Below are 21,136 nucleotides of genomic sequence, written 5' to 3' on the forward strand. Positions count from 1 at the left end.
TTTGGGTCTCTGTGTGGGAAATATTCTCTTGTAAATAAAAGTTTCATCTAAAAGGGCTAGCAGGTTATATAGGGCAACACCTTCACCCAAATGCCTTTCCACTTGCTCTCTCCCCCACCCACCCTGAATGTAAACTGTACGTAACCATGGTGATCATTTGTGATAATTGCAGGTGGAGCACATGGAACTAATTATGTCTAGGTGGTCTGAAAGTCCCGCCCACCAGAAAGGCCCACTGACCAGTGAAATCTACCAGTTAAATATCTCTACAAATCGGCACTTTTAAATGTTACTCTCTGTTGTTGGCCATATTATTCATAGTAATGGGCACCTACCATGTGCTAGGCACTGTAGTGCATTTGTTATATTTATTTCATCTAATGTTTGATCTGAGGCTATGAAGTTTAGCAGACCCTTTAGTTTTTTGTTATTTCAAAAACAGAGCAGCAAAGCCTCTGCAGGATCCCAGAACAGCTTCAGAGGCACCCAAGGAGAAAGCCTCTGCATTAGACTGTGTGGTTCGTGTATGCTATTGTCTTCTGTCCTTTGAAATACAGTCACTTTTTACAACATGGATGATACATCTTTCCACCAGAATATTTGATTTTTATGAAAACACTGTTCTCTCAAGCTGCACAAAAGGGTTTTATCCTGTGTGGAGTAGATAATAGAAGCATACAAGCCTAAAAAATCCTCAGGTGCCACCTAGTTCAATCCCTTTATTTTCCAGATGAGAAAACTGCAGTCAAGACGGGAAATGTGGTCATTGCATACAGTTCAAGTCTGCAGATCCCTAAATTGGTGCCTTCTCTGGGCTTGGGTGTTCCTTAGTATCCCCTGTGGGTTTTTACAAAAATCCGCATATTTGGGTCTATTCCCCACTGGCTGTATGGGACCACAGCTCCATACTGATGCTCATGTGTAAACAGATGCCCTCTGAAAAACATAAACTAATGCTCTGTTTGCTTTGAAATGCTGTTTCCCAGCAAAGAAAAGGCCTGACCATCGTGTACACAGCCATCAACACGTACTCCTCCAGGGGCTGGTATGTTCCTTTCATCTTCACTCTGATGGCTGTTTTCTTTGCCGGGTTGGCGTCCTGGGTATGCTTCCTGCTCTGGAGATACGGAAGCACCTTGAAATGCTGTCAGAAGACGGCCAAGCAAGTCTCCAAGCCCAAGCCCAAGTACGTGGTTTTTCTTTCTAAGCTTCTGATGCAAAGAGTTGAAATCCTTTGGTGATGCTCCACTGAGGGCTTCTGCCTAAGCGCCCAGGAAGAGGCACAGAAGAACGCACTTGAGGAACAAAGGCTGACGGTCCCTTTCCGAGCTCCAAACCTGCTCTAACTTTAAAAAACAGCAACAGCGTGTCTTTGGGGTCTACCTTAGCGCCTCTGAAACACGTTTTCTGTGAGAATAGATTTTAAACAAGTCAATTTGTGAGCAAACAAGCCAAACAACTCCCATATTATGCAGCACAGACAGGTGTGTGACAGCCACCGGGGACTATGGACAGGTGGTAAGTCCAGGTGCCCTCGCCACACTTGCTTTGAATCTCTATGAAATGGGGCAGATGCCAAAGAAATGGAGAAAATGCAGATGCTTTCATCACCATCCTAAATAGCTTATCAGGGAGCAGAATACCATGGCCTCCAAAATAGAGTTTATTATGAGTTTTTATTAACTAAGCAGAGATCCTTTATGACTCAGCGACGGGAGATGGTGATGGTTAATGAGATTAGTTGGCCATACAGAATTGTTTTAAAAACTGGGAATAAGAGAGATGTGGTAATAATAGCCAGGTGCTGCAAAACATAATTTTTATTTTTACCATGTGGTAGTCTAATAAAGCTGATATTTTGTCAAATTTTCTTTTCATACAGGGGTATAAAGTATATTGCAGGTAAGATACAGATTGCTCATTGTCACATGATTATGATGAATTGTGTGATTTTAAAAAGCCACTCATTAGATAGATACCTGCCATTTATTTGTTTGTTTATGTATTTGTTGAACAGGAGATAAAAATCAAATGGAAAAGATTGTCATGGAAATCAGGAATAAAAAACTAAAAGTATTAACAGTAAGTACATTTTTATGAGCCCTCCATAGTTAGAAGAAAGAGGACTGCAGTTTCTCTATAATTTTGTTCAATAAAAAGTTCTTCCATGTAAACACGTGGTAAATCTATTTAGGCATCATTGAAAGAAATAAAATTATTTCAATGTATCAGCTTCTATTGAATTACAAAAATGGGATATCAGATTCAGTCTTAGAATCTCACTTAGGTCCAATTTCGCTGCTAATATTGTATTATATTCAGCAAAAACAACATTATTTACCACTGCTTAAAAATAAGATCTGTTTTTTCACAACAAGGTGGTGTTAGGTAAATAAGTACAGAAAAAAAGAAAAAAATCTAGATTTGAAAATAGATTACATATGTGATAAAGCTGAATAAGTCCTTCAACCCTGGGGTTTCTTAGCAGGTAGTAAAATCTGTATTCTGGAGTATTGAAATCTTTAAATTGGCTAATACTCACTCATTAATGGATCCATGTCAACAGCTGTACAAGGGTAAGGCTGTTCCAGGAAATAGACATGTGAAACAGTATAATAAGGCATTTAAAAAATATAAATATATTTTTTATTGATTTCAGAGAGGGAGAGAGAGAGAGAGAGAGAGAGAGAGAGAGAGAGAGAGAGAGAGAGAGAGAGAGAGAGAGAGAGAGAAACATCAGTGATGAGAGAATCATCATTGACTGGCTGCACACCCCACACTGGGGATTGAGCCCACAATGCAGGCATGTGTCCTTGACCAGAATCAAAACCGGGACCCTTGAATCCACAGGCCACCATTGTACCAACTGAGCCAAACCGGCCAGGGCAAGAAGGCATGTTTTAGTCTCCATCTCCCTTTCCTCTCTCCACCTGCTGTCCCTTTAACAGGCTTGTCTGCCTGAGTCCTGACTGACCATGAGCCCATTCTCTTTCCTTGCTCTCTTCCCTGCGTCTTCCTTTATGACACTGACGCCAGCCACGCACTCAGCTAGCGAGTGAGGGCTGGAAAAACAACAGCACAGACTGGGTGGCAGAAACAAGACCCATTTTCTCCCAGTTCTGGAGGTTCAAAGTCTCAGGGGAAGGTCAGAAGGTTTGGTGTCTTCTGAGGTGTCTCGGCATGGCTTGCACGTAGCTGCCTTCTCTGTGTCCTCACATGGTCCTTTTTCCGCTCTTTGGTCTGGGTCCTAACCTCTGTTCTTACAGCTGCACCAGTCATACTAGATTAAGGCCCACGGACATGACCTCATTCTACCTTACTCACCCATTTCCAGGCCCTATGTTTAAATCTAGTCACACTCCGAGGTGCTGGGTATTAGGGCTTCTACATATGAAGTCTGAGGGAGCACAAGTCAGCCCTCATGTTCCCCTTTCATGATAAGAGACTTCACATCAGAAAGAAGATCTGAGTTGAGGGCGGTCATGGCGGGCAGACTGATGTGGGGACTGGGGCTGGTAGGAGACAAGAATAGCAGGACAGCTGAAATCGGTTTGGCTCAGTGGATAGAGCCTCAGCCTGTGGACTGAAAGGTCCAGGGTTTGATTCTGGTCAAGGGCATGTACCTTGGTTGTGGACACATCCCCAGTGGTGGGTGTGCAGGAGGCAGCTGATAGATGTTTCTCTCTCATTGATGTTTCTAACCCTATCTCTCTCCCTTCCTCTCTGTAAAAAAAATAAAAAAATAAATCAATAAATCAATAAAATATATATTTTAAAAAATACAATTAAAAAAAAAAAAAAGAATAGCAGGGCACTTTTGAACCAGGGCTGCTAGCTCTCTACATAAGAAAAACAAGGCAATTTGTAAGAAATCACCTACTCAAAGTACTCAATACTTGTCAAAATTAATTTTATCAAGTGACTTTATTGGAATATTTTATGTGTTGTTGTTTTTTTTTTTTTTTTTTTTTTTAAAGGAAACCATTGTGTATGAAACTATATTTGACGGAGAAGCTATTGATCCAGGTATGGTGCTGAAGTATCTTTGAATTAAGCCCCTTTTGCCTATTTGGATGCTAAGCTATGTGAATAAATTACTTATTCATTGTGCTTTGCATAATGAGACTCTATACTAAAGCAAACCATTCAGGGTCCAGGCAGGTAAAATAAATGACCAAAAGGTGATATATAATACAGTTCAGTAATCAATGGCGGTTGGTGCTTGGGAGCCATAACTGTTATTGGGCTCCATCAAATTATTGCCACATTAGGAATGGGCCTGGAGTTTCCAGAATTCTGATGCTTAAAAAGAAGCTGGAAGTCTAAATTTTTACCTGAAATTTGCCTATTTTTAAATGTAGGTAAGTAGTTCAATTAAAACAAACTCTATTTTCTAGGCCAAATAAAACACTTTTCTTCTTCTTCTTCTTCTCCTGGTTACTGTTGTGTAAACTACCCTGAGACTTACTGGCTTAGAACCATCACCATCTTATTATATCTCAAAATGTTGTGGGTCAGGAATTTGTGCAGGTGTCACCTGGGCAAGTCATTGTCTTTATTGTATTAAAAAGAACTTCATTGGCAGCTGGTGTGGCCTGGTGGGTCCGAAGTGGCTTAATTACATGCCTGACAACCTGGTGTGGGTAGTTGCATCATTAGGCTCAGGTGGGTCCCACTTACTCTTTAAAAATTAAAAACATTTAATTACAGTAGTCATTTGATATTATTTTATATTAGTTTCAGCTGTACAGCACCGTTAGACAATTATATAATTTACAAAGTGATTCCTTTGATTATCCACTTGGCATCATACATAGTTATTACAATATTATTGACTATATTTCCTATCCTGTTCTTTACATCCTCATGACTATTTTGTCACTACCAATTTGTACTTCTTAATCCCTTCCCCTTTTTCACACAGCTCCCTAACCCCCCTCCCTTCTGGCAGCCCTCATCTTGTTCTCTGTATCTATGGGTCTCTTTCTGTTTTGTTTGTTCATTTCTTTTATTCTTTAGATCACATATAAGTGAAATCATATGATATTTGTCTTTCTCTGTCTGACTTATTTAACTTAAGGCAATACCCTCTAAGTTCATCCCTGTTGTCATAAATGATAAAATTTTATTCCTTTTTATTGTCGATGAATATTCCATTATATATGTACCACATTTTCTCTATCCACTCATCTATTGATGGAACTTGGATTGCTTTCATATCTAGGTTGATGTACATAACATTGCAGTGATCATAAGGGTGCATATATCTTTTCAAATGAGTGTTTTGGGTTTCTTTGGAAATACCCAGAAGTGGAATTTCTGGGTCATAGGATAGTTCTATTTTTAATTTTTTGAGAAATCTCTGTACTTTAATAGTGGCTATATCAATTAGCCATCTCATCAACAGTGCACAAGGCTTCCCCCTTTTCCCACCATTCAGCAACACTTGTTTGTTGATTTATTGATGATAGTCATTCTGACCTGTGTGAGGAGATAGCTCATTGTGGTTTTAATTTGCATTTCTCAGATGTTTAGAGATGTTGAGTATCTTTTCTATTGGCCCAGCATGGAGCTGAGAGTCCTCACTCCTCAGGGGGATCTCTGACACTGTGTAAGGCACACACCTCACTAGAGGGAAACTTTAAACAATATTTTGACTTTTTAAAAAAATGTTTGATTTTAAAATAATTAAATTCCCAAGAAATTGAGAATTTTTATACCCATCACCTAGTTTATCCCAAAGGCAACATTTTCTAAAGCTACAGCACCAAAACCAGGAAACTGACACTGGTCACTGAACTGGTCTGCAGATTGGGTCAGCTTGGGCATGCACTTATTTTTTTTACGTCTGCGGGAATAGTTCTGTGACATTTAATCACCTATATAGATTCATATGATCACTACCATGGTAAAGGTGAAACACCATTCCTCCACCAGAGAAGATATCTATAGTGCTAAAGGGGCAATTTTTAATGCACGTGAAATCACACACTGCTTCAAGTCTTGCTTCTCATTTTCCCTTTGGTAACAGAGAAAGGCTTGACAAGACAAACAGCTTGTTACTACTGGCTATATAGCAAATGCTCAGTAAACACTGTGGGATGAACCAATGCTTTGTGAGTTCCTTATAATCTACATTCTTTGTGTTTTGTGTTTTCTCGCAGTCTCTGGGAATGTGTATGAATATAACAGCAGAACAGGTGCACGGAAGTGGAAGAAGTCCCCCGGGCACCAGGAGGCGTCCTGGGCGGGCATGTACACCCTCCCCGAACCCCACCCTTCGGAGGAGTCCACGTCCTTAAGGATTCCCATGCAGGACTAGCACTTCCGGTGTGGCTGAATGGCTGCTGGTTTGGTTTGAGTCACTCTCAAGGCAATTTTTTTCCCTGGCTATTTAATGAAATGACAGATGTGAGGCCAGCTGCTTTGTTTATAGCTTTTTGGAATCCTCCAGTTCAGGGCATCAGGGTGAGGACAGCAGGACTGGTCAACCCTGAATCTCTAAATAGCTTTGCTGAAAACTAGAGATTAAACTGATGCATGTTCACGGCCTGACTTTGCCCAGTGGAAGGTGTGCTTGTTACGACTGGAGCCTGTTTTGCTCACTGCTACAGCCCCGGTAGATGGTTGGCACAGTGGGGACTCCATACATATTTAGTGAATAAATGAATTTGAGTATATAAATCCAGATCTCTCGCCTTTAATTCAAATTGCTTATTACTCCTATGTCCCACAAAACAGAAATGGGAATTGTCTTTAGAGAATAACTTTTTTGGTTTCTAGTAGTCATAAGAAACAAAGAATTTCCCCAGCATTTCCTAAAAGCACAATTGGTCCTGCTTTTACATTGCTTTTTGTAGAGCTATGGAGAACGAACCCCAGAAACCTTATTATTACTGATGACTTGCCAGGGAGATGTAGGCATCCAACCTTTTGAGAACTATGTACTCAGACACATAAGTTTTAAGTACACATGTGCTCTCCCATGATCTCCCTCTTGGGTATAAGAAGACCCATGGTAGCAGGAGACCAGAGCAATGTTGATGGTAAAGACTAAATCCACATTTAACCCAAAATAGAGTTCAACATGGGGTATATTTTTAAAATTATTATTATTTTGTTAATCTTTACCCAAGGATATTTTCCCATTGATTTTTAGGGAAAGTGGAAGAGAGATGGAAAGACAGAGAGAAACATCGATGTGAGAGAAACACATCAATTGGTTGCCTCGTGCACACGGCCCTCTTGGGGCTAGGGAGGAGCCTGCAACCAAGGTACGTGCCCTTGACTGGAATTGAACCCAGGACCCTTTGGTCCACAGGCCAAGGCTCTACCCACTGAGAAAAACCAGCTAGGGTCACATGGGATATTTTCATAATAAATCTTATTCAAAGCAAAAACACACCATGAGCAATGACCTTGAGTCAGAAGATTATGGGGGCTTGGATGGCCAGAAACGTCCTAATGTTGATGCCCCTTTGCATGTGTGCACAGGGATGATCCCTTCTCAGCCCTGGGACACCTCACCCCCAAGAAGAGAGAGCACCTGGACATAAACAGGCTCATTTCCACTTATGTCTAACCCCTTGGGTCAATCCTCAGGGGCACTATGGTGTGGGGGACATCGGTGGGATTGAAGTCGGGAGCTTTGAAAATCGGTTTTCTTCTTCAAGACTATGTACAGTCATCAATATATATTATACAATTCCCCCTACCCTATTCCTGTCTCATCATTTTGTTGTGAGAAACAACATAAAAGAATTGCGGTTCTACATTTGGCAGTGCTCTTTAAACTGTAAGCATTATCTCTCAGAGTTAAACAGGATTGGTTTCATTAAGTCAGACCTGGCCAGCGAGAGAGCAGTGGCTTGGAACATGGTGAGGGTCCCTCCATGGTTCTCAGCCATCTTTGCTGGAATTGGCCAGTAATGAGCTTCACAGCTTTTGTGAAGGAGCAGACCGCCTTGTTCCAGATGGCATGACAATCCTCCACCAGGGAGAGACTGAAGCCTGGGAAACGCTCTGCCCTCTCCGGAAAGACTCTCGCTGGATCAATTACGATTAGATGGATGTAGACATGTGAGTCTCCGTCTGCCACCACCTGAGCTTTTAAGAAAAACAAAAGAAAACAAAAAAACCCCCAAAGCATTTATAAACTTATTTCTCAAAAGTCTGGATTGGATCTATTAGTATTGTGTCTGCCTGTGCCAAAACCAAGAAAAACTGGTTCATTGTTTTTACTTTCCTTTGTTGGAACTGGCCAAGAGATAATGTATGCGCTGGAGACAGTGTGCCTGGGGGTAGGGTGGGAAAGGTAACTGTGTGAGAGGGAGGTTGGGGAGGGGGAGCTGAAGAGGACTGCTCTCTGGGGCAGAACCCTGGAATTTGACCTGTCTTTTGGTTCAAAATCAATTTGCCTCCAAACTCTAGATGCGCTTTTCCATTTTACTACCAGGCTCCAATTTAGCAGTAATGACGGGATGCATTTCCTGAGGCTGCCTTCCACATGGCACAGACTTGGTGCCTTAAGCAGCAGCACTCGATCCTCTCACAGTTCTGGAAGCCAGAATTCTAAACGTTGGCAGGACCACACTGGCTCGGGAGGCTCTAGGGGAGAACCTGCTAGCGGCCTCCTCAGCTCCTGGTGGCTGCCCTGGTGTCCCTGGGCTTGTGGCTCCTTCCTCTAATCTCCGCCTTTCACGTCACTGTCTCCTCAATGTGCCCGTCACAGGTCCCTCTACTCCACTCCTATAAGGTCATCTGTTTCTGATACAGGGCCCCCTGGATAATTCAGGGGATCTCCCCATTTCAAGCTGCAAAAACTTTCCAATAAGATCATGTGCCCAGGTTCTAGGGGTCAGGACCCCCTTTTTTGGGTTACCATTCTACAGATAGTGACTTCAAAAGTCTTTAAGATAGGATACAAATAAATGCTATCTTTCTATGAACAATGTGACCATTATGTTTGTTTAAAAATGTTTATTAAGTGCTTACTCTTTGCCAAGAATATTGTAAGGTCCTTAATCAATAAAAACGCAAGTGCCTTTGACCTGGTAATTTTATTGCTTGAAATTTCCCTGTAGGTAGGTTTACAAAAGGCCTATGAGTTTTTTGTGGATGATTGCTCATGGTAGTACTGTTTGTAAGAGAAAAACAACTAGAATAGAATCAAAGTGTCCATTTAATAAGGGGTTGGTTGGAAAATCACATCATGTCCAAATTATATTATAATATTAAAAAATTAGGCATATATTGATATGCAAGATATATTAAGTGATCAAAGAGGATAACCTACAGAGTTTTCATTCATATGAATAAATAAGTATCTATGTAGATATATGTGCTGACATATGCATAGACTTGGGGGCAGTGAGAAGTCATAGGAACTATTAAAGAGATTACCTTTTGCAGCAAGCCTGGGGAGGAAATGCAAAAGATGAAGGAAGATTTTTCCTTTCACTGTTTCTAAACCATTGAATTTTCCAATTTTCTTTGTACATATATTAATTTTTAATAATTAAGTAGGTATTATCTGGTGGTGAGAATTTAGGACATTTTTTTTCTTTTCTAATACTATATTCTGGAATTTTTTAAGAGGTCTGAGGCTTTTCTTCAAATCAATTCGAAACTGTTCAGAGCTGTCTACCGCTTGGGATAGTTTCTTCCTGATTTGTATAATTATTGTTGCTTTTCCACCGGTCTTGAAATGGAAATGGATTGTCCTCATGTTGGGTCTCCAGGATTTAGTAGCTAAATCTCTTATCTTTTCCTCTCATCATTTCTAACCTATTGAATCATCACTCTGCTGTTAGAGATTTCTTTCATGTGATATTCTGGGTCACTAACTTCAATCTCGCCAGTTTCAATTTCTCCTCATCTACTGACTTTTTAAAGATCATATTCTTAGTCCTAGGAAAGTGTGTGTGTGTGTGTGTGTGTGTGTGTGTGTGTGTGTGTGTTTGTGTGAATACTAGTATATGCGTGTATGTGAATGTATGGATGTGTGTCTGAGTGTGTCTTGAGTTGTGAGTATCTGAGTGTGTGGTATATTATTGTGAATGTGTGTGTGTGTATATAGAATGTGTGCACACATGCACTTCACACATTAATACAATTTATCTATTCTTTCAAAAATATATTTATTTATTGATTTCAGAGAGGAAGGTAGAGGGAGAGAGAGATAGAAACTTCACTGATGAGAGAGAATCATTGATTGGCTGTTTCTTGCATATCCCTCTCTGGGGATGGAGGCTGCAAACCCAGCATGTGCCCTGACCTGGACTAGAACTGGGAGCCCTGGTTCATAGGTTGAAGCTCAACCACTTAGCCACGCTGGCCAGGCCGTCTTATCTATTCTTGTTGAAGTTGTCCATTTCAGTAAAAGTCTGTCCCGAATATTTCATTTTCTTCTTCGGGTTCCATGGATCCCTTAGGCTCTTGGGCTCCTTGGACGTACTGTAATTTTTTCTGTCAGCATTGGGCTTAGGTCGAGTTCCACGGACATGTCTGAGGCCCTGGAGGAGGCACAGCTGTCTCTCCGCATGCGGGCTGATGAGACAGCAGAGGAGCCAGGGGCTTTCTCATGATGACAGGCCTTTCCTTGCCTTTCAGCTCCAGGGACAGAGGAGCCTTGCCCAACCCTGTCATTGCTTCTGCACATTTTTGTGGGCCAGGGAGACATGGCATCTCCTTATTGGCTAACATCCCATCTCTCTGGCAGGAGGAGGGGTCCAGGGAGCTGGGTCTCCAGAAATGTATCCCAGACCCATGCACTGTGGCTCTCCTATGCTGGTTCAGAGGGGAGGAAATCTCAGAGACTTTCAGTCACTCTCTCCATTCAGATCTATCTACCCACCTGGAGCTGCCCCAGCCAACCTACAAGTGCATGGATCTAGCCTGGAAAAGCAGAATGGCCCAGCCAATGCAGCCTGGTTCAGCTGACCTTCCGCTGACCCTCACACACGTGAACTACAACAATAAATGCTTGTTATTCGAAGCCTCTGGCTTGTTTTACAGCAGCAGCTAACTGATACCAGAAAGAAGGTGGATGCTATCCTCTTATATTTACCTGTATACTTAAAAACATATGCACAGCCAAAACCGGTTTGGCTCAGTGGATAGAGAGTCGGCCTGTGGACTCAAGGGTCCTAGATTCAATTCCAGTCAAAGGCATGTACCTTGGTTGCGAGCACATCCCCAGTAGGGGGTGTGCAAGAGGCAGCTGATCTATCCCTCTCTCTTCCTCTCTGTAAAAAATTAATGATAAAATATATTAAAAACACACATATGCACAAAGTGTTATTTAAAAAAGCGAGACACAAGAAAATATTGAAAAGATGGAAAAGAGAGTGCTAATGTAAATGTCTTTAAGATGAATTTGTAGAACCTCAGAGTTACTAGTAAAAGGATCACTGGGCTGAAGATAGGAGCTGTGACCTCCCTACAGTCCCCTTCCATAGTGCCGGGCCCAGGAGAAGGGGCAAATAAATACTCATTAAATAAAATACCTTTGGATGGCGATACTTTTCACTGAAGAAGACCTGAGTTTAACTCAGTCACCAAGAGGTGGTACCATATGGCTTGACATCTGGATCACCTAAGCTATGCACACCTGGATAGGTTCTAGACACATTTCCATTCCTCAGTTCCTTTCAATTGTATCCCGTTCCAGTCCTCCTGAATAGAAAAACATATACATTCCTTCCTCTTTTGCCCTCTAAACATCCACATTTAAGTAAAAACTCAGCAGCCAAAATCAATCAATTGATCAATCAATCACCTTTGAAATATTCCTAGTCAAAATTCATAGGCTAACTGAAAAGAATGTCCTCAGACAATGTTTCCAGGGTTGATCCTGGGTCTGCTTGAATATTTCATGATGGGGCGCTCCCCACCCACCAGGCATCTCTTTCCACTGTGGACATGGATTATGGAATTATTTATCAAAGGCAAAAGGAAATCTAGTTGACAATGTGAAATCTGAGCTAAATACAGTTTTTCCTCATTAACAAGGCCTCATGGGCAAAACAGCATATTTTCACTAGTTGATGAAGAAGCTGCTTTGGACCAGAACATCTGCATAATCGCTTAATTCAGCATCGTTACTTTATATTTCACCCAGCTCCAAAATTATACTCCTTCATCTATACTAAATGATTTACTCTTCACAAGGGAAAGCAAAATGATGCCTTTTGATTCAAAATTACCCAGGAATATAATTAATGGGCTCTCATTTTGTTAGCACATCATTTCACCTCTCCAAGGATGGCTTTAAATGGGAAAAAATGGCAGCTTTATTGTGTTCTTGATGTATTGCAAGCATTACTTACTAGTACAGCTGTAGGGTCAGCCTACTCACTTCATTGGGTCTGAAACAAATTCAATTTATGTTCATTGTTGTGAACAATAACATTAGATTTAAACAGTTTCTTATTTAACACTATGAAGTATCTTAACACACAGCTACATACCTGATTGTAGATAAGGGTCCAGGACAAAGATGACTGGCTGAGTTTTCTATTTCTCTCACCCTTTAATTTTAAGAATTCAACATGGAAGTCTGTATTCAATTTAAATAAAGTGGTTAGCAAAATATATAATGTACAGTAAGTGTGTGAGAAAAATTATCAATTACATTTTTTATTATACATTTACTAGAGGCCCAATGCACGAATTCATGCACAGGTGGGATTTGGCTGGTTCACCCAGATGGGGACCAATTGGGCTGGGACAATAAGGGGAAGGGGCCATGGCAGGTTGGCCAGCCAGCCGTGACCCCGATCGGGTTGGGAGGAGTGATTGAGGTTGGGGCCAGCTGGCAGGAGAGGCCAGTTGGGGGATGTTGATGGGCCAGTTGGCCACTGCAGTGTGCATCATAGTGACCAGTTGTTCCAGTCATTCTGTCATTCAGGTCACTTGGCTTTTACATGTATAGATTATTATACAATCACAACTATTGATAGTCTACTATTACTGTTATCAGCTGTGTGAGCTTTCCAGCTCCTCACACAATATTCTGGATCCTCAAACTCTTCCCTGAATTGGAGTAGCCACTACAGAAAACATTATGGTGTTACATCAAAATATTAAAAATGGAACTGCAATTCCACTACTGGGAATATATATATATAATATACATATACACACACACACATACATACATACACACACACATATATATATATATATGTGTGTGTATGTATGTACACAGGAAGTTCTCCGGGAGTTACCCCTGGACCACTGCACGAGGTGCCCAATCTCCCTGAGCCCGGCATCTTTCTCCGTGTGCAAAGGAGTGCTTCCAAAATGCAAATATAATTTTATATTTATAAAACTGAAAATAGCCAAAACCGGTTTGAAGGTTTCCATGTTCAATCGAGCCCAACAGACAGTTAACTAGATGGCAGGCAGTCCCATTCCTCATTTGATTTATATGCTTTTTGGTTTTCTTCCAGATCCAGTTTATTTTTAGGTATCAGCATGATATTGCAATTATAGGCCTTGCACATTGGTCCCTGAGTTGCCAAATACCTGGCCCAGATGGTGTCCTGAACATGGCCTATGGCAGACGTGGCTAATGGATTGCAGAGTGTGGATGCATCCTGTGCTGCCCAGATTCCCTTCCAAGGAAGGACTTGCTATTCAGCTGCAGGGTGTGTGGTCAGCAGACACTCTAGCCTTCAGCGTCTTTGAGGGCAGCCTCATTGGCATAGTGCCCCCTGCCTGGGAGTCATGCTCTTCCCAGGGCAGCCTTCATCTGGTGCATGGCTGAGGAAGAGGAGCTCAGAGGGCTCTGCTATTCCAGGCCCCTGCTGAACAACTCTGCTGAGAACACTGGTTCCAGGGTCTTACCCTTCCAGCCTTGTTGGAGAAGAGAAAGAGCTGTGTACCCAGCACTAGCAGAGCTCAATACTACACACCTCAAATCACAGTGGAGAAACGTTGGCTATTTTATCATGAATGGTCACCCAGGAGAAAGGGAAGCTAATGTCAAAGTCTGAATTCCACGGTGGTCTGTAGGACACAGGTCACATAGGGCAAAATCACAAGGCACTGGGGGTTAGAGTTTCGGGATGTGCTGGGAGCTGACTGCTCAGAGGCAAGGTGAGGGTGATGAATCTTCAGGTGGTGAGGACAGCTCTGAGGTCTGTTCCCTTGTCCCTCCATTGGTTTCAGGGGGAAGCAGCCAGCTGGTCATTCCGCCTTAGGGCTGAAACCTAGCCCAGGTGAGGATGTTCTCCTTAGCTTAGCAGAAACCCATACCTGTGACTCTTAGTCAAGGCATCACACCGTTTCTGCTGTCCCAGGGGGGTGATGACTAAGGAAAGCTGGATAGAGCTGGGGCTACATGTTACATCAAAGTCATCCATTGACTTAGGAGCCTTGCTTCCACCCTCACCCCTGCCAGGTTACCTGAGGGTTTGTCAGGTCTTTGTACTTTGCCTTCTCCCTCTGCCCAACCCAAGTTCTTCTCCCTTCTCTTCACAGGTGCTGATCTCTGATAGACACCTTCGAGACAAGCCTGGTCTCTGAGTCTGTTTCCAGAGCACCGACCTGGCAGCTACCACGATACACTGAACCTGGCACGTGGTATTCACCACCTTCCATCATAAGGCCAATGCTCACTGATAGTTGTATAGTGAAGATGCTCAGGACATTCAGATCATTCCTAAAAGAAGATAAGCCCAAACCTTCCACAGGCCTGCAGGCCAAAGAGAACACAGCCAGGCTCATTTCAACAAAAACGCATGCCTTCCTTCTAAGCACACACATCCTTTCCTTCCTGGTCCAAGATTGTGTTTCTCAGCCTTGACACTGTTGTCATGAGGGATAGGATGATTCTCGGTTCTGGGACTGTCCTGTGCATTGGAGGTTGTTTAACAACATCCCTGGCCTCACCCACTAGGTGCCAGTAGTGACAACTGAAAATGACCCCAGACATGGCCAAATGTCCCTGGGGACAAAGCCTGTCTGGTGAAGAAGCCATAGTCTATGACACGTCCTGTCTGTGGGCCTAGACCCCCAATCTGAGCTCTCCTCTCAGGACAGGGACAGGGCAATGGCTCCTGGTGTGAATCATCACCGGGGCAGAAGAAAGGTGGTCACTCCTCTGTTTCCTAGAGAATGAGGCTGAATTCCTGACAAGGCTGGTTCGTGGCAGTTGTGCCAAACCTCGGGGCCAGACTTTGACAACCACTCCTGGGTCTTTATAAAGGCCTCTTACCCCAAGCAGCCTAGGAGAGAGTGCAGGTTTCTGTTCACACCCTGAGGGGGAGGCCGCATTGACCATGTTCACACCTGGGGGGAGGCTGCATTGACCATGTTCACACCCAGGAGAGACCAAATTAGCCATGTTCACACCCTGGGGAGTCTGCATTAGCCATGTTCACACCCAGAGGAAACTGCATTAGCCATGTTTGCACCTGGGGGTGGTGGGGAGGCTGCATTTACCATGTGCACACTCCGGGGAAGGCCACATTAGCCATGTTCACACCAGGGAGAGGCTGCACTGGGGGCTGCATTCCCATGCCCTTGATAGAACTGAGGGTTGATTTTCTGAAGGGGGCAAAGTCATTTACTTAAAAGCTAAAAATACAACTCCTGGGAACTTTTAAAATAGATTAGCACTTCAGTATCATTGGAAATCTTGGGATCATATGTGAATGTATAATACATATGGGCATAGAATTATTTATTTCAAATGTTCACTTGTTTCCTTTTTTACACAAATAATACATATTCACTGAAGAAAATTAAAAACTGTAGATCTATTAAGAGCAGAGTAAATAAAGGTTATTCATAATTTTACCACATGATGAAAATTCTAATTAAAATTTGAAAAATAATCTTCTGCATCTCTTTCTGATAACATAGGTGAAATAGAAATTTTACAATGAAAATAGGATTATACTGTGATACCATTGTACAACTACTTTTCTTTGTTCTACTGATAAATATAGGCTGAGCCTCTATTTCTTGTTTCTCCACTTTCTCTTTCTTTTGGGGTGGTTACTGTCCCTTCATTTACAATGCGGCTTTCTGAGAGAGGAAGATGTATTTTTCTGAGTACTCCCCTACCTGATTTGTAGGCGGTAGTAAGGCTGGGCAAGTGAGAATGCTGATCAGGCTCCCTGCCATCCCACTCACACCCCTGGTCCCCACAGGCCGCCCACCCCGGGCCTGGGGAGGGTGTGCTAACTCACTAGCTCACAGCTTCATGCCGAGACATTGAAGGTGGATCTGAAGAAATCTCCGCTGATGATACAATAGCTGCGAAGGGAGTTTCAAAACAACACAGGCAGCACCTAATGCCGCTTCCTTAATACCTGTCAATCCATAGGATTTACAGGGTAATAGAAAGAAAACTTTCCTCACAGAGCCAAACTTTCCCCGTGTTTGGAGGCAAAGTTTTGAGGAAGATGCCATGGGCTGGGCTTTGGGAGCACACAGGCACCTGGAGGGCAACTGGACTGACAGATGCTTGCACTTGCAGCAGGCGCTGGGCTGGGCACTCCGCTGGGGGCTAGCAGCGACTCACTTTTCTTTAAAGAAATAATATATATATATATTTTATTGATTTTTTACAGAGAGGAAGGGAGAGGGATAGAGAGTTAGAAACATGGATGAGAGAGAATCATCGATCCAGCTGCCTCTTGCACACCCCCCACTGGGGATGTGCCCACAACCACCGCACATACCCTTGACCGGAATCGAACCTGGGACCCTTCAGTCTGCAGCCCAACCCTCTATCCACTGAGCCAAACCAGTTTTGGCTCACTTTTCATTAGTCCTGTGACTTTGGACCAATCACTTCCTCTCTAGGCCTCCATTTCCTCTGTATAAATATTGACTCTTTAAAATAGCGTCACCAGAGGATATGCTTATAGATTTTAGAGAGAGGGAAAGAGAGAAAGAGAGAGAGAGAGAACATCAATGTGAGATGAACAACATGGTTTGGTTGCCTTGAGTATGTGCCCCAACTGGGGATTGAACCCACAACCTATGTATGTACCTTTTGTAAAAAATCCCAAATAGTTATTTGGCTCTTACGTTGAGCCAAACATAGTCTGGGGCTGTGGCTACATCAGTAAGGTCCTGTTCTGCCCCTCAGGGAGGTTGCTGTTCAGAGCTGAGCTATCCACTGTGACGCCACCAGCCACGTGTGGCAAGTGACCGCTGGCAGCGTGGCTGGTCCAAGCTGGGTTGTGCTGTAGTGTTAAAACACACACTGGAGTTTGAAGACTTAGTATGAAGAAATGTGAAGTATACCTTTCATAATTTTTATGTGGCTAATCTGTTGAAATGGTAAAATTTTGAATATTGGATTAAATCAAACACAAGTTTCATTTACTTTTTTTTCACTTTTTTAAGTGGCTGCGAGAACATGTAAGATGACACCCATGACTCCCGAGGTGGTCCTACTGGCAGTGCTGTGTGCGGAGGAGACGGGCACAGGTGCTGTGCCATGTGGGTGTGCAGCTCCATGGAGCCCCATGCGAAGGAAGAGGAACAGGGGCACCGAGGGCAGCCAGGGGGCGCACGTGGCCCAGTCTGAAGGGCTCCCTAAAGGGTGGAAACAGTGAACAGGGTGCACAGGGAGGTGGGTGCCAGGGGAGGGGGCTTCCAGGCTAAAAGACCAGCAAGTACTGGTCTGAGTTGTTGAGACTGAGGACCAGAAGGAGGACTGGCATGGCTGGAGTCAGAGAGGAAAGGGGAGATGGTGGAGAGGTGGTGGGGATCCATGGTGAGGATCTGGGCTTTTTTGTCCTGAGGCATGGTTAGGAAGGAGGAGCAGAGGGGTGGCCTGGCCCATGCATTTAAAAATCAAACTGTTCCATCTGAAAGACTGGGCAGAGTCCTTAGGCAAGTGGAGAGGCCCGCTCTCTCCCTGTGTTGTTGTTTTTTTATTTTTTAAGTTTTTTTTAATTTTAATTTTATTGATTTTTTATAGAGAGGAAGAGAGAGGGGTAGAGAGTTAGAAACATCGATGAGAGAATCATCGATCAACTGCCTCTTGCACACACCCTACCGGGGATGTGCCCGCAACCAAGGTACATGCCCTTGACCAGAATCGAACCTGGGACCTTTCAGTCTGCAGGCCGACGCTTTATCCACACTACCAAACTGGTTTCGGTCTCCCTGTAGTGTTTTCAGGTGGGCTCTGCTGAAGTGCCTTCAGAGGAACGCATCTGAGAGGGCGAGGCAGAGCCAAATGAAGCTCCCCGCATATGCAAAGGAGTGGGATTCTGGCAAGGCGTCCAGAAGAATTTTAGAAAGGTGGCGGGGATGGGGAGCTAAGAATGAACACGGTTCCATCAGCAGAGAAGGCAGGGAAGGACATTCTATGTCATAAGAAAATAGCTCCCATGAAACACTGTGCCACCACCGTACTCCAGACTCCCTGCAGGTGCTCAATTAATCTAAGTGATACTTTGTTAGACGTTATTATCTTCATGTTGCAGATTAATTGAAGACTGGGGGCTAACACGCCTGATCTTCATATAAATGTTAATTGGATCTGTTAGTAAACAGTGGACCAAGAATTAGAAATTAGGTTGGTCTGAATTCAGAGGCCCTGTTCCCCAAATAGATATTGGAAACAGTCCAGTAGTGTGTGTGTGTGCGCGCGCGCGTGTGTGTGTTGTATTTTTTAATTTATTATTTTATTTTTAAAATGTATTTTCACTGATTTCAGAGAGGAAGGGAAGGGGGAGAGAGAGAGACAGGAATATCCATGATGAGAGAGAATCACCAAGGTATTTTAAACCTGACATGTATCAGGTGTTTATACCTGCCAGTCTCTGTGAACAGTGGTTATGAGCCTGGAGTTGAACCCAGGCTCTGCCACTGACCTCTCTGTGTCCCGTCCTCCCATCTCATAGAGATGGCGATCACAGCTTCCTATTCATGGATGTGGTGAGGATTCGGAGACTTAATTATTTTTTTTATTTCACATAGCTCATTTATTCCAAATGCAGGGTAGCACAAGGACAGTGAGAATTGAGCATTGTTTGGGTGGTTCTCTAAACTGAACATTTAAAAAAGGAGGAACATTTATCTAGACATGTTTCCTGCTATAAAGGCAAGGTCTGGAACCGAGTTTTTGATATTAACTATGGCAGTGACGTGGGAAAAACCTAGACTGTAGCACTGTCATCTCACACTAGCAGCAATAACAATGCATTTCTTATAATGGTTGTTAAATAAAAACCCTCTTATTTAACTCTCACCATGACTCCATTTTGTCCATTCTCCAGATGAGTTAAGCGTGTTGCCTAAGGTTAGATGGACACTAAGTAGCAGGGGCAGGATTCAATCCATGGTCTTTCTGCCTGCTGTGCCCTGTGTTGCTCCTTCAGTTTGGGTGGGTGTTCTAGGTCTGTTCTCCGTGAGTTGGTTTCCTCTGCCTTCCATCAGTCTGGTGTTTACAAACCAGTTAAAAGTGCCCCATCCCAATCTTCCTCTTCTTGCCCACATTACCTTTCCAACAAATCTAGTGGGTGATGTTTTTGCAAATCCTGACACCCCCACCAAAGCCACCCACTCTTAAATTCCTTTTCCCTCCCTCTTTTTTATTCTCTTTTCCTGACACTGCCACCTGAGTATCATTGTTTTCTGGGCAAGACTCTTGTGAGGCAAACTAGGGGCAGTTTGAGAGACCAGGAATCTGAGCAGTTTCTCCGCTTAGGTCAAAGCTGAGCTACCAGAGACCAGAACAAGGAAGATGAGACATTCGCAAAGGAAGGCCCCCTTCTGGAACCAGTTCTATCTGACCCTCTTCCCAGAAAGGGAGGCAGCCTGGATCAGAGGGAGGCAGGAGTAGACGTTCATTCATTTGCAAAATTTAATTGTCTAGTTGTAGAGGTCTGCAAACTTTTCCTGTAAAGGGTCAGAGAATAAATGTTTTAGATTCTGTGGGCCAATCGTCTTTGTCATAGTTACTCAATTCTAACTTTGTAGTTAAAAAATAGCCATAGACGATACATAAACAAGTGGGCAAAGCTCTATTATAAAAATGTAGTTATGGACATGAATTTCATAGAAGTTTATTTGTTTCAACCCCTTAAAATGCGGAAAGCACCCTTAGCTCGTGGGCTGGATTTGAGTGCTGGCCACAGTTTGCCAGCCCCTCCTTCATTCTGTCCCAGGCACAGTGTGAGCACATGGACATGGCCTTGACCTGACAGGGCTTGCGTGGAGCTGCTCAGTTTTCTCAGTGTGTTCCTTGGAACACACTTGAATTATTAATGGCTCACCAAAATGCTGTCCATGCTCAAGAATGTTTAGGAAATACCGAGTTAAGCAAAGTTCCTTTGCTACAAGGCTTCTCCGAGTCTTTAATATGGAACGGACATTGGGCCTTTCCAAGAGCTGAATATAGTAAGAGAACCCAGAGAGAGTGCGTTCATCTGAGTACAGGATCTTTTTGCATTTGGAACACGTTGTACAGTTGGTGCTCCACAGAACACACTGTGAAAAAACCCTCTTCTCTTTTTCAGTAGGAAAATGAAGTCATTTGTGAAGGTCCCCCCACTGCTGAACTGAAAGATCAGTCTGAGGTCTCCTTCTCTGGGGTCCTCGTCTCTCTCCCGAAGGCCAGGCAATGCTTCAAAATGCCGTTTCTTCTTTAAAAAGATGGAAATAACTCAGAGAAAGGGCTCCTTTGTTATTTCTAAGGCACATGGTGTGATTTCCCAGTTGATTATGTAAACCCCAGTGAAGAGCTCAGCTGTGTCTGTGGCTCTCGGTTCTACAGTCCCCGCGACTCCTCTCGAACTCACCCCGCCATCAGCTGCTGGATTCATTTCCAATTTCACTCTTCTCAGCTGTATAATTGCTGCTTTAATAATTAAACTTCAAAGCCCATCTGACCCTAAGCTCTTTGGGGCCGGGGCCCACAATGCTAAAAGCAGCTGACCTGAGGCTGGGAAAAGCTCCTGCACATTAAAGCAAAGTGTGAGTTGTTTAAAAGCAAACATGGATATGAGGGCTTAGTGGGACCAATTTTGCTGTGAATCAGAGAGCCTTTCAAGAAACTCATATAATATGAATGATCTCGAGACCTCAGGTGCCAAAAGGATTTACGAGTAGAGTCATGTCTTATGTGGGAGTTAGTGTTTGAAGTTAGCACATAAGG

The 21,136-nt window shown here is 43.2% G+C and overlaps 1 protein-coding gene across 1 annotated transcript in view; it reads left to right on the forward strand.

The window, feature by feature from the left end:
* Positions 1-8,122, forward strand: part of LOC311632180 (cadherin-related family member 3-like) — a gene marked incomplete at its 5' end in the record, with an annotated part of 58,850 nt that extends 50,728 nt beyond the window's left edge. The window contains 5 exons of the mRNA XM_084903324.1: positions 987-1,186; positions 1,883-1,902; positions 2,018-2,082; positions 3,978-4,026; positions 6,165-8,122. Coding sequence (XP_084759450.1) covers positions 987-1,186; positions 1,883-1,902; positions 2,018-2,082; positions 3,978-4,026; positions 6,165-6,322 — 492 coding nt within the window. The 3' untranslated portion in view covers positions 6,323-8,122. The remainder of the gene's footprint in view (positions 1-986; positions 1,187-1,882; positions 1,903-2,017; positions 2,083-3,977; positions 4,027-6,164) is intronic.
* Between the last annotated feature and the right edge of the window lie 13,014 nt (positions 8,123-21,136).

The sequence above is a fragment of the Pipistrellus hanaki genome, assembly GCF_964339955.1.
Source record: "Pipistrellus hanaki genome assembly, chromosome: 13".
Lineage (NCBI taxonomy): Eukaryota > Metazoa > Chordata > Mammalia > Chiroptera > Vespertilionidae > Pipistrellus > Pipistrellus hanaki.